General features: G+C 39.4%; 2 protein-coding genes across 3 annotated transcripts; one reads left to right on the top strand and one right to left on the bottom strand.

Moving 5' to 3' along the window:
* The first annotated feature begins 2,246 nt into the window (after positions 1 to 2,246).
* On the top strand, positions 2,247 to 8,124 carry LOC122972258. 2 transcript variants are annotated; one of them, XM_044339243.1, is made up of 3 exons: positions 2,247 to 2,450; positions 4,254 to 4,518; positions 5,534 to 8,124. In XM_044339243.1, the coding sequence occupies exons 1-3, from the start codon at positions 2,359 to 2,361 to the stop codon at positions 6,200 to 6,202; spliced, it is 1,026 nt and encodes a 341-aa protein (XP_044195178.1). In that variant the 5' UTR covers positions 2,247 to 2,358; the 3' UTR covers positions 6,203 to 8,124. The 2 variants fall into 2 exon arrangements, with proteins under 2 accessions (XP_044195178.1, XP_044195187.1); XM_044339252.1 differs by having other exon boundaries at positions 2,359 to 2,506.
* LOC122972267 (G-protein coupled receptor 4) lies at positions 6,757 to 11,833 on the bottom strand. Its single transcript, XM_044339265.1, has 2 exons — positions 10,303 to 11,833; positions 6,757 to 9,139 (listed from the first exon to the last, which is right to left on the bottom strand). Exons 1-2 carry the CDS (start codon positions 10,681 to 10,683, stop codon positions 8,609 to 8,611), a joined length of 912 nt encoding a protein of 303 aa, XP_044195200.1. The 5' UTR covers positions 10,684 to 11,833; the 3' UTR covers positions 6,757 to 8,608.
* Between the last annotated feature and the right edge of the window lie 1,222 nt (positions 11,834 to 13,055).

The raw sequence follows: 13,055 nt of genomic DNA, 5'->3' as shown, positions 1-13,055 counted from the left end.
GTTTCTCAGACATTTGGATGCAGTTTTCTCCCATCGTCTGCAGCTCCTGGGCGCCCCCTGGTGTCATGAAGTCAAACTGCAATCAAAGATTTTCTTTTCCATGACTGATGATTTACTATAGATTTCTTGTAATAACACAGACTATGTTAAAAAAAACAAAGACAATTATTGCATGACTCATATTAAGAGGTCAGGGGGATCCCAAGCCAGATTCTCAGTTGGATGTCACTATTATCAACATTTGTTGTTGGACAGTCAAAGGAATCGGTGAACATGAAAAACATTGATTTTCACTGACTGATGTCATGACCTTGTGTCATAATGTTGTGGCACATTTTGGGGAACCAGTATCAGTAGCAGGTCATATGACCACAAGCTGTGTTTACACATGTCAACATGACCCTGCATAAAGGGTTGGGCAGACCAAGTCTTGTTGATTCATTCAAAATGGGTCAGTCCCTCCACATCACTTTTACTTTTCAGGTTAGCAGATTTTGCACATTTTAGTTCACTTTTTACTAATAATATATATTTTTTTAAAGCAAACCACAGAATTTACATTGACACCCTCCACTAGTGGTTACCATTCATTTAACTATGATGTGTGATGGACTACCTAAATCAAGCAGGTTTTAACACAATGGAGAGATATTGTATCCCATCTGGACTGGGAATACCTCTGGATCTCCCAAGAGGGGCTGGAACCAGCATGGTTGGATTAACATGCTAATGAGTCTCTGGGCAGAATGAGCTGATAGGCCCTCATGAACCCCTCTTTCTTCCCCTTCTCTTGTGCGTTGTGAATTATCCTGGTATCGTGGTAATTTGACTAAACACAAATTTATTTAGGAGTATGTAAAATAACTGAGGTCATAAAGCTAGACTTTGACAGAGGGCCCCCTGTACAAGAAACGGTCTCGAGATCAGGTCACTATCATACCATTTTGCTTTAGTCGTGCATATTCCCAAAGTTACAATTCATTAAATTACCAAAGATTTATTGTGAAAAAGGGAACTCAGCAGATAAATGTGATTATTATAATTTATGTCATGATATTTTTAGTTGCTGAGTAAGTTGTTGCGATTTCCTTTAAATGTTCTGTTGTATGCATTTTATAGTTTGAGATGAGCGGTAATGACAAATAGCTAGACTGGAGAGTAAAAGTATTACTCAGATCCAAAACCATAACAATCAAACCTAAGCTGCAGCCATATGTCTCGTCATACTTGCAAAATTTACATATGTAGGTTTCGATTCTTTTTACCGCTCACACATAAAGCGGCACAGCACACCACCACCCACCACGACCTCAACAATAAAGTAGAAGTATCACCTCTCTGACTAAAACTGAAAATATATAAGTAGTTCTTATAAGTAGAAACTTATGGCAGAGGTGTTGTTTTGGATTGCATTAGATTGTACAGGTTCCTAATAAAGTGCTTGTATGGATTATGCACACTGTATCAGGATCCACTGAACATGTGCTGCCTGAATGTAGTTGTTATGGTGAACAAAGTGAACCAGTATTAGCACTAAAATAAAAACAAACAACACCACATTAGGAAATATCATTGGGATGACATCATGAGAAATATAAGCCTGTGGTAGGCAAATAGCGGCCCGTGGGCCAAATCTGGCCCTCTGACAAAAATATTTGGCCCTCTAAAAAAAAGCTGAAGTTTCCCTTTCACATGACTCTTCATAAATAGTAATACAGTAGATTACAATATAAACACAAGACTCATGTAAATCCCAATAGATTTGACCTCATAACATCTTACATATTTACCAGATGAATAACAAAGCCTACATAACATAATTTGGCTGATCTGAGCAGAACAGATTTATGTCAATACCCGTGTTTTTGCTTCTACCACAAATGGAACAGGTCACTGTTTATTGTGTTTGGATAAGTTATCAGTTACATTTCTAGTCTTGTAGTGTAACACAAAGGATATGTTCATGTTTATTGGTCGGTTTTTGAGTATTAACATAAGCTGCCATCACTCTATGAGCCCTCACTCACTGATAGGAATTATGAAATCTGCCCTCAGATGCAACCCTAAAACTTTTATGTAAATCAGTTTATTCTTTAATGAATTAAAGGAAATTAATAGAACATATTGGGCTTTGTTTTTACCGTAAGTGCTGATCCCTGCTATAGGCCATTAAAATACATAAGATCAGTCTAGACTCACATTCAGTCCAGCAGGTGGAGGTAAAGTATTCTTGAACTGGTTTGCCAACCGCCCATAAATGCACAGAGGAGTTCCTGTTGTTGAATGACTAAAGACTATTGAGCCAATGGTTTATTTAATACAGTGTTAGGTTAGCTTCGTTTCTGTCCGCACTGGCTGATGTGGAGAAGCGGAACCGCTGTCACCGTTTTTATCGCTGTTTCTGCTTATTACACGACTTTTCTCTACGAAGAAACAGAAACAGAAGACAGGTCGGTTTGAGTCCAACTTTCTACTTTATGCTGTTTACAAGGTCTTTTATCAGAAGGTAAGCTAGGGCGGGTAAATTTATATGAATTACTAATAATGTAAAGTAAGCTCTGCTCCCGGCCAGGCTGTTATGCTGAACTCCATTCAAAAAGTAGATGTTTATGGGAGAGAGACAGTCTTTAAACTGTAAAACCTGAAGGTTCACCGTCACTCAAACCTTTCTCTGAATCATCTGGATCCACAGGTGCAATCGGCATGCATGTGATTAACTTAGCTGTGCAACTTGACATTTGTTGAAGTTGATATCAGTAAAATTAACGAACATAAACAGCCATGATATTATCTTACTTTCGTTTTTACTCAGATTTATCTGAGCTGATAAAAAAGCGAGTGGCATGTAAATGTCCGGTTTAGATAAGGTCAGAAATAAAACGTGAAAGATAAATTCAACAGAAAACTTTTTGCGGCTTTAGCTCTCGCGCTCCAGCTGTTAACCAGCAGTCACATGATAGTTGAGTCACACGTGATCAGTATTCTTACGTCAGCGACGATTGATTCAAAATCCATAATAAGATCACGATTCTCATCAGATGTACCTGAACAGTAGCATCGCAGGATGTTGCACAGGTGTCACCGCCGAACTACTGACAGATAGCTGGAGACCGTCTCAGAAATGCAAGACGATGCAATTTTGATTTTATTTATTATCACATCTTTATTTTCTTTAATATCAACACGCAGCGTTAACATGTAATTAACTTTAATAAAACTATCTAATCATTTTGACCCAGTATTTCCTCTTTCTATCAAGGCAGAGTATTATTTCACTCCCTCCTTTAACCAAGCAAATGTTAAAAGCGTGTAAACCTGAAGACGAAAAAGAAATAATGATGCAACCCTGGATGTTATTTATTTAAAAAAAACAAAAATGTTGGATTTTATGAGTTAAATATTTTTTAAAAAAAGTTTTTCTCATACATTGAAAGTGAAAACATGGTGAACCTTTTTGTTTTATAGTACAACACAAGAAATTTTTATTTTGCATTTTATTCTCACCATAAACCTCTGCCACCAACACTGAGTGGATGGTTGTTCTTCAAAATATGATAAGCTGTTTGAATGTACTGAAGGAGGGTTTTAGAACTATTAACATTGATTAAACTTAATTGTCAGACATTTTATAGAAAGATTATAAAAACAAACCCTTAAACTTGAAATAGTCACAGTGTTTTTGTTTTCTGGGCACTGCCAATCAGCTTTAAAAACTGAAATAGCCATCTTTTTTATGTCTCTTTAGTTCCATTCTTTTCGGCTGCTCATACAAAAAACAGTTTTGTAAAAATGAGTGTTTACACAGATACCAAAGGAAATATTATCTCCCTTTTTCTAGACAAACTGCAGCTGTTTTTGAAAAATAAATGACTGAATATGTACTTAACTCTAAATTTCAATACATATTTTAACACTACCACATAGCTTAATTTTAAATATGACAAAAATTATTCAAACCTATAGAGCACAAAAATAACCTTACTTTAAAATTCTTTAAAAAGTCTTCTCATTTGAGACTGTATGGGGATGCTCAAAACAGTATGATTATTATTTACCAAAATACTTATCTACTGCATGACTGCTGCCCCCTTTTCTATTATTTTATCAATATTTTGTCTTATAGGCATTCAGAGTATAACTTAATGGAAATACCCTCAAATCTCAAAACCTTTTTTTTTAAATAGAAAAAAACTCTCCTGTCTCATCCATATCCTCTATCCTGTCCTCTTCCCTCATGGCTCCTGGCTCTGCAGAATGTCCTCCACGCTTCCCCGTCATGTCATCTGGGAGTCAGAGGGGCTGGTGGCCTACCTTCATCCCCGGCCCTGGACCCCAGGCTCTGTTATCCTGGAGAGCAGCACTCCTGGCAGGCCGGGAGGCAGCATCTTCCACCTGGAGGAGCCCGAATACTTATCCTGGCTGCTGGGGGCCAGAACCGTCGCAGAGCTGCTGTGCGACAGGCTCGGGGTTCGGAGGTGTGCTCTGGTCGCTAGACCTCACAGAGACAGACCTGCCCAGGTGAGTAAGTCTATGACTAGTAGACTGGTTTACTGTACAGTGCAGCCAGTGGAAGGTTTTGAAGGTTAAAGTGATATTTTAGGATTTAAGCTATTTTTTGCTGATTTAGCTTTGCTGGCATTGGAGTCTTCTGATGTCAAGTGATCGAATATTACCCTAAAATTCTGCTCCTGTCATGATGGAAAAACCTCTGAAACAACATTTAGAGGTTTTTCTTGGTGGTACAAACAATGATCTCATCACCATTAGCAGTTACAGCTCTCATGGGGTAGAAGTGTAGTTGTTGATAATACTATTAATCTATACTAATACTATTAATAATTATTTTCTCAATTAATCTTTTTGTCAATAAAATGTCCTGTTATAATTTCCCAGAGTCAAAAGTGATGTCTTCAAATGTCTTGTTATATCTGACCAACAGCCCCAAACCCAAAGATAATCAGTTTACTATCATGTATGACACAGGAAAGCATTAAATCTTCATATTTGAGAAACTCAAGCCTGCAAATGTTCAGCATCTTTACTTACAAAATGATTAAAACAATAATTTGAGTATCTGAATAGTTGCAGAATAGTTCTCTGTTGATAGACTAATCAACTATTCGTTGCAGAACTATAATTGTCCATTAATGAATGTTGATATAAAATTCATTTGAAGAGGAATTTTGTGAAAAATTACTTATTTTGTATGATCATTTTGCAGACTGATAAATATCAGTGTAATGCTTACGTCTTCAATTTTCAAACTTTCTTTTAAATAGCAAACAAGTAAATCAGAAACAGAAAACTCTTTACCATTTTCTAGGGGAAGTCAAAAATTTAATGTATGCAGTGAAGTCAGCAGGCAGCTGATTGTTAAATTTGTGAAGGTACCAGCATAACTGAACCACTTTGTATAAAGAAAAGCAAATGTAATAACTTTCATTAACTGGTTGTAGTTGAATCACTTCTGTGTTCATGTCAGTCTGTGTCACAGTTACTTTATGTACATTTACTTTGATCCTGGTTACCACAGATCAGTGTCCTCCCTCTGCATGGCCTGGATGCAGAGTGGCGCCCTCACCTGGCAGGAGATGAGGAGCACAATGCCCACGATCCAGGATTCTGCACCTCCAAGACTGCTCCCCGATGGAGTGACCCCAGCCTGACTGAAATCCAAACCAAGATTCGAGCCAAGCTCCCGGTCCCTGATGCCCCACACAATGTGACGTTCCTCGGGGACGATCCAGCTCACCCTGGCCTGTTCTCGCGCATTGTTCGCGGGGAGGAGCAACAGTGGCGGGTGTGGGACGACGAGGGTCACGTGGCCTTTCTCACTCCTTTCCCAAACTCCCCTGGCTTTACTGTGCTGGTCCCACGCCGACCTTTGACCTCGGATATATTCAGACTAGAAAAGAAGGATTATGAGGGGTTGGTGCTGGCGACCCGGAAGGTGTCGCGGCTTCTGGAGGAGGGGTTGAGTGCCTGGGGGGTTGGGCTTATTTTTGAGGGTTTTGAGATTGACTACGCTCATGCCAAGTTGATCCCACTGCTCTCACCCTCATCTTCAGGGGGAGGAGATGACAAAACTAAACCACGACCTCCCCAGTTCCACCCCACTTACCCTGGATATGTGACCTCAGAAGACGGGCCTGAAGCCAGCCTGGACAGTCTGAAGGAGGTACACACCAAAATTACTGTGTAAAACTGTTACTCATAGTTTGATTCCTACTCATGTGCTAAACTCACTCAAGTGTTAACATGATCAGTATAACAGTTTGAATCCTTCTCAACCTTTAGGAATTAACAAGGGGTGTCAGAAATAACAGAAACACCTTGAAAATGTCCTGATGCAAATGGGAAGTCATGGTTCAGGGGTGTTGATTAGGCAGAAAATGACAAAAATAGCATATTCTCGCCAATTATGTATAATGAAATTATTTTGCTTTATTAATAGGCTGCAGGTGCATCCAAGATTGAGACAATATTTACAAAACTCACATGAAAATGTCCCCCCAATTTAACATTAAATCACATTCCTCTAAGACTATTTTTATTTTGTCACTACACCATCATTTCTGTCAGAATCATTACTGCCCTGTAAACCTGTCTTATCTTTGGTTAATCATCACAGCACAAGGATGTGGCTTATACCTACCATACACTAGACGACTTGAAAAGACTTTGAAAACACTAGGGTATGACACCCTCTCACATCTTAAGACAGTTCTTAGTCACAGACTAATATTTCTTTATCTCTGTGGCTCCTACCAGCTTCAACATCTACCACAGACATCTCTCTTATAGTGTAGATATTACAGCTGTTGCTCCGTCTTCGTTTGTTTAACTGCGGTTAATCTGGGTTTAAACCTAAAGTAACTAACCTGAGGACCCAGAGTGAACACAAACAAATGCTATTATGTTCTTTCTCTCGCTGTTCACTGTTAGTACATTTCCACAGATCTCTCAGCATTTAATTGTTAATGTTAATATTGATGTTGTTAATGTTAATTTGTTTAACTGTGTTTATAATCAAGGTTGAAATGTTATTATCATTGAGTCTGTTCTCTTCTCTCTATGTATTCCACACTATCAGGCTTTACACAAAATATAGAGAAACCTGCATTTATACACCATTCATTTACTGGCAATATGTGCCTAATTTTATATTTTGCATATTTGTGTAACACATCACTTCACTGTAAAATAGTTATTTTCATTTTTTGGCTGCCGGTCCAGTGGAAATATACAAGGGACCAGTAAAACTGATCTACTGACCAACTGGGCCAGTGGGGAAAATTTTTTACATTGAACCCTGAATAGTGCCCAGCGAAGTGACTTGTTTCCACTAGAGTTGTGAGATCTCATTAAATCGTGCGTGACTTGCATTTCAGACCAGCTCTAATGAGCCTCTGTCAGTTACGAGGCTGCAAGATGCAAGTTGAGAAGTTGTAAGTGGAATAAACTGATGATGTGTTACCTGTCAGAGCTACAGCTGATGTTTTGTTAGGAGACTTTTTCCTTTCTGTTTGTGAACAGAACGTATCTTCTAAAGTTTCATCATTTTCTATAGCTCAGAATAAAAGATAACACATCATCAAAAATAAGTGATTGTGTACACATTCTACATTTATTTTGACATTTAATATATACCAAATGAGACTCAATAGTTTGTTTATTTTAAATATCAAGCAGTTTTTATTAATTGATAAAAGCGTCTGTAAAATTCAGTTTTTATAATCAATATGAGATGCAAAGACAAATCATTGCACATCAAATTATTTCACACATATACTGTAAACTGACAATTTATAAACTTTTGATCAATAAGTTACATTTGATGTTTTTTGATAAAACTGGTTTCTGTCTTTTGCCATTTATCAGTTTAAATCACATTTGTACAGTCATAACTCTTTGTATTGGTCTTCTTTAATTAATTACAGTGGGTTATATTTAGTTTGTTAAACACTTACATAATCTGTGTGCTCACTCATTGCACTGCTGCTAATTGGTCCCACAGTGCGTTACTGATTACGAGGGTTAATTAATGACTGGCTAAGTGCTTAATCAGTGATGTGTAAACCAGCCATTGCCCCAGGCTGTCATTAAAGTGGACAAATAGTTTTACCTCTGCATCATCTACTTCTGTTGTTAATGACTTTCACTGTTTCCTACAACGCCTCGAAGAAGGTTCCATGAACCAGCTGGATTTCAGCTACTGGTTACAGGTTTTGGTGGAGAAAGCTTGCCTTGAAAGCCTCCATTCTGAAGCTACTTTTGGAGGAAAATCTTTTTATTTTTCAGCCTTTTCTTTTGATTTCTGAAGTAAAAGTGTGAAATAGTGAGTTGAGAAAGAAGCTCTTTTACTATGATTTTGATAGTTGGCACCAAAACCTGATCTTGACAGATTCTGTTAAGGTAGTTTCACTGAATTTTCTTGATTTAATGTCAGATTCTGTTACATTTGTTCTGTTCTCCATTGTAAACATGTAAATATCCTTCATGAGAATATTACATGAAACAACAAAATGTGGTACATGCAAGGTTCTCTTCAAATCACCTTTTTCAAAGACTTTTCCAAGATGGCGTTTATTTATAATTGGAGGCCCCATCACACCTTGACATCGTGTGGATTCTTAGCAAAACTCCGTCCGCAGCACCTGCCGTCCACGCGCTCCATCTTGGTGATGTAGAGGAGAGGCTCGATGCTGCAGCTCAGATCCATAATGGAGAACACGCTGATGCTGATCTGGCAGCGGAACTGCACAAACGTGTAGTAGGGCACAAAGGGCATGAGCGCCACGGGGGGCAGGTAGTTCGCCACGATGATGGCCAGGATGATCAGCACCATCTTGAAGGCCTTTTTCTTCACCGGGTGCATCTCCTCCTTTCCTGCCACAGAGCGGCGGAGGACCCAGATGACGGAGATGTTGCAGAAGACCATGACTGCAAAGGCAAAGAGGATGACACCGCTGAAGACCTCGTTGACGCTCATGACTCCCAGGATACTCTTGGTGAGGCCGTAAGCCAGGATGAGGCCCCAGACAACCACAGAGATGCCGATGCGGATCTTGTTGTCTCGGATACCGGTGAACAGTACGGGGTGAACCACTGCTATGTACCGGTCGAGGCAGATACACACCTGCAGCAGCAGACCAGGGAGGGAAGATCAGGTTGGAGTATGCTTTGATACATTTTAGTGGTAGAAAATCTACTTGGATGTGTGTCTGAACAAAGTTTGATTGAAAATGAACCTTTTGTCATTTCAAAAACTCTCCAATGACTTGGATTAAACTTTCTCAAGACACTTGTACTCAAGAGTTTCAGCACTCTGATCTGTCTTATATGTGTTTATATAAGAAAATCGAAATTAACCAAGCTTGACTGTTATGCCTCTCTACCTGTACAACACATGGAAGTGAACTCCCTCACCCTGGCAGTGTGTTTGAACCCAGCAGGGAGCTGTTATAATGCCTTCATGGGATTTCTCTGAGTTTAAAATATGATTAGGACAACAACTAAGCATTATTTCATCATTGATTAATCTACTGTTTATTTTCTTGATTCATCAACTATTCATTTTGTCTGCAAAATGTCAAATAGTGAAAAATGCCCATTACAGTTTCCCAGTGGCTAAAGTGACACATTTTAACTGTTCACTTTGTCTAACCAACAGCACAAAACCTAAAGACATTCAATTTACAGTGTTGCTCACATTTAAGAAGCTGATACCAGCAAACTTTTGGTATTTTAACTTGAGAAGTGGCTGAAATTATTAATCGATTATCAAAATAGTTAATTTTCCGTCAATCACATAATCGACTAGTCATTTTAGCTCTAAATATGCCAACTCATTAAAAAATGCAAACTCTAAAAATCATGGATATAAGTGAGGCTATGAGGTGATGATATATGATCTGATACTGTATATAAACCAAAGCTTATGTACTGTATATATGTAAATTGACAGGATTATGAGCAGTATTGCATCCAAAATAGAGCTGCAAAAGTTGCTGCCTTCATTTGCTTTTACCCAAGTTGAGCTGCATCTCTGACCTTTCTGCATTCACGTGCAAACCGTTATGACATTACCACAGGTAACAGGTCAAGAAAAGCCTGTTTTTACTGTCAATTTCACTCAAAGGTTCAAAGAAGTCCTCAACATGAAATACACTGTGGCAAAAACATTGTTCTTCCTTTATGGAGGCAGAGAGCTATCACTCTATATCACTTTAATCAGTATAATATGAGTTAAAGACACATCATTTCATACTCTGGTGTTATGTATTATGTACAAAAACTCACCAAGAAGAGTGGTGCTACATCCTTGAGACCATATGCGAACCTTTGGAAGTACCAGATGCGACTGTCACCCAGTATTAACCGGTTGACCATCTCTATGGGCGTCATCAGGCAGAAGTAGGCATCCAGGATGGCCAGATTGAAGATGAAGATGTCGGACGTGGCTGTGTCGCTCTTCTTGCTGGCGATCTGCCAGATGACCAGGACGTTACAGGGTGTTCCCACCGCCAGGTTGAACACCTTGACCCCATAGTAGAAAATGAAGCCATAAGGGGCCACAGCACACACTGCGAACTGGTACCACGGTGGACGTCCACTGGGGTCACTGGGGGTGGTAGAGTTTATGTAGAGGTTGGTGGATGGACTCAGAGTGACGTTGAACATTGTGGGGAAGAAGTGCTGATCAAGAAAGGATGCATGAAATGTTAAATCTGATTATCCACATTTCATTTTTGTTCATTTTGACCTCTAAAAAGTGCCTGTTATAACCAGTCACAGGGTTGTCATAGCAATGAAAATGTCCTTGTTCATGGTCTAAAAGTAGATTCTCAAATTTGAAGCACAAAAATGTGAACACCTCATTATTTATTCATATATATATATAATATTTAGTCTATACAAAAGCTCCATAAAAACTACCTTACAGAGGTTATACAGTGGAACCAGACATTACATCAAGCCATCTTACCTTGACGGAGTGTCCTGTAGTCCTCAGGTGTCTCCACTTACTGCAGAAACCAGAACTTTCCTGCATGTAGCAGCAGATCATTGGGACCAGGGGCATTAAAAACACCCCACCCCTCCTTCCCCCCAACCCCTCCGCAGGGACTAATGCCACTTTTGGATTGGGCCAGTTTGTGGGACAATGGCAGTTCAACGTCAACATAGTATTACTGATGCAAAATAGAGTTGCATAGAGGACTTCAGCAATTAGACGGTTTGGATACGTGCAAAGAGGCGTGTTTAGGTTGGGCTGGATGTGGTTGGCCATGTGTTCATGTGTTAGACGTAGAGCTAGTTGTACTGACGGTGGAACAACCTGCCTGCGGAAAGTAGTGTTGCATAAATGTAGTGTGGTCAAGTTAAAGTTCCCAGTTGTTGCATTTTATTTTTTTCTCAGCCCTCTGTCTTAAAGATTCCCCAAGCTACTGGGCTGCTGTTGCTTTTTTCATGTTTCTCATTTATGGCTTTAGTTAGGGAACGAACAGTAAGCTGATCCCAGGTCTGTGCGTAAGGTTTCTTTTTTATCTCACTGATGCAACTGTACAGTGTTCAGTAAACAGGTGATGCAAGGTATGCATAAATGAGAAATCTAATGCAAGGTATTACTAACGTGCCCAGACTGTGTAAAGTCTTTAGAAAAAATCTGTTGGGAATACAAGCTTGCAAATTCATGACAAACATCCACTTACATTAATAATGCTGCGTGTTATGTAACATTTTACATCACTCAGCCAGCTTAATGTAGAGGTTGATGTGGTTGCACTAACATGGTTACATAATGTGAACAACAAAAGCAACTGGATATGTGATAAAACTTAAAATAAAAAAGCTGTTCTTAACTTACAAGCTGGTGTTTTGTTTGATCATGTTACCAGTTATACAAGATTTTTGTAAAAGCTGGAAAAAAGGCAAATAGAAAGGTACATTGTAGATCTGAAGCAGCAAACTGTACAAACCGCAACCTCAGCTCAAACACCGTGATGGAAATCTCCAAGGGCATTGAAACCACCAACCAGAACATCACAAGAAAGATACTTCTTACCCATAGTGGTGACGGTTCCTTCACTGGGCCTGCCGACCAACGCTCTGGTCGTACGCCTCCTGCTAGGCAAATCACGAGACCTTGAGATCTTCACACTCAACATGGCGGCTGTTCTGCCTTTTGGTCCTCATTGAGTACTGCTAACTTCCTGGCTTGAGGTTTGAACCGAGCAGGAGGGCCGAGTCAAGTTGCGACTGTGGCTGTGCTTGGTGGTGAATGCTCTATAACTGCTGTTTGCTGTGGACTTGTGAAGTTCTCCCCACTGTTCAAGTGGAGTGTCATACTGGTGCTGTTGAGCACTAACATAATGATCATATTAACCTGCAACATCCTGATTCTCAGGTCCCTCCACCAGCCAGGGCGGGGTGCAGCAGGAAGGAGGTCAATCCAGTCAAAAAGTGAACATTTAAGATGCTGCTGACTACACTTGTGCTGGTCAACATCTACTACCTTCCCCTCAGTTCCTACTGAAGCAGTTTGGTCCCAATTATTTAAAGCCTTTCTCAGTTGTTGCCTGTGTGACCTACATAATTCTCTACATGGGTAGTTTCATTCAAGTCTGTCTTATCTCATCCGGACCAAGCAGCTGCCTGAGATAAAATCTATCTGTGGTTCTTCTGCTGAGACAAAAACTGGCAAAAGTTTAGAGCAGTCTGTTCTTCCTGACACGGAGAGCCAAATAAGGCAAGAGCTGAATGGTGGGGTTGCAATACGTATTACATATCAAAGCTGCAACTAACGATTATTTTCATTATCGATTAATCTGTCGATTATTTTCTCCATTAATTGATTAGTTGTTTGGTCTATAGAAAATGGTTAAACATGTTTCTCATTGTTTCCTAAAGCCCAAGATAATGTCCTCAAATGTCTTGTTTTGTCCTGACCAACAATCCACAACCCGAAGATATTTAGTTTACTATCAGTGAAAAATGTAAAGGTTCAGGTTTTGTACCACATGTAAATGTTTGTATACAAATCGACACTGATGAAC

This window comes from Thunnus albacares, chromosome 3 (assembly GCF_914725855.1).
Source record: "Thunnus albacares chromosome 3, fThuAlb1.1, whole genome shotgun sequence".
NCBI classification, from domain to species: domain Eukaryota; kingdom Metazoa; phylum Chordata; class Actinopteri; order Scombriformes; family Scombridae; genus Thunnus; species Thunnus albacares.
Note: the sequence above shows the minus strand (reverse complement) of the source record. Positions and strands in the feature narration are given on the sequence as shown.

Coding starts and splice junctions, on each gene's coding strand:
- LOC122972258 (XM_044339243.1), top strand. CDS start 2,359: ATGTGGAGAAGCGGAACCGCTGTCACCGTTTTTATCGCTGTTTCTGCT. Junction 2,451..4,253: donor GAAACAGAAACAGAAGACAG/GTCGGTTTGAGT, acceptor CTGGCTCTGCAG/AATGTCCTCCACGCTTCCCC. Junction 4,519..5,533: donor ACAGAGACAGACCTGCCCAG/GTGAGTAAGTCT, acceptor TGGTTACCACAG/ATCAGTGTCCTCCCTCTGCA.
- LOC122972267 (XM_044339265.1), bottom strand. CDS start 10,683: ATGTTCAACGTCACTCTGAGTCCATCCACCAACCTCTACATAAACTCT. Junction 9,140..10,302: donor ATGTAGCACCACTCTTCTTG/GTGAGTTTTTGT, acceptor CTGCTGCTGCAG/GTGTGTATCTGCCTCGACCG.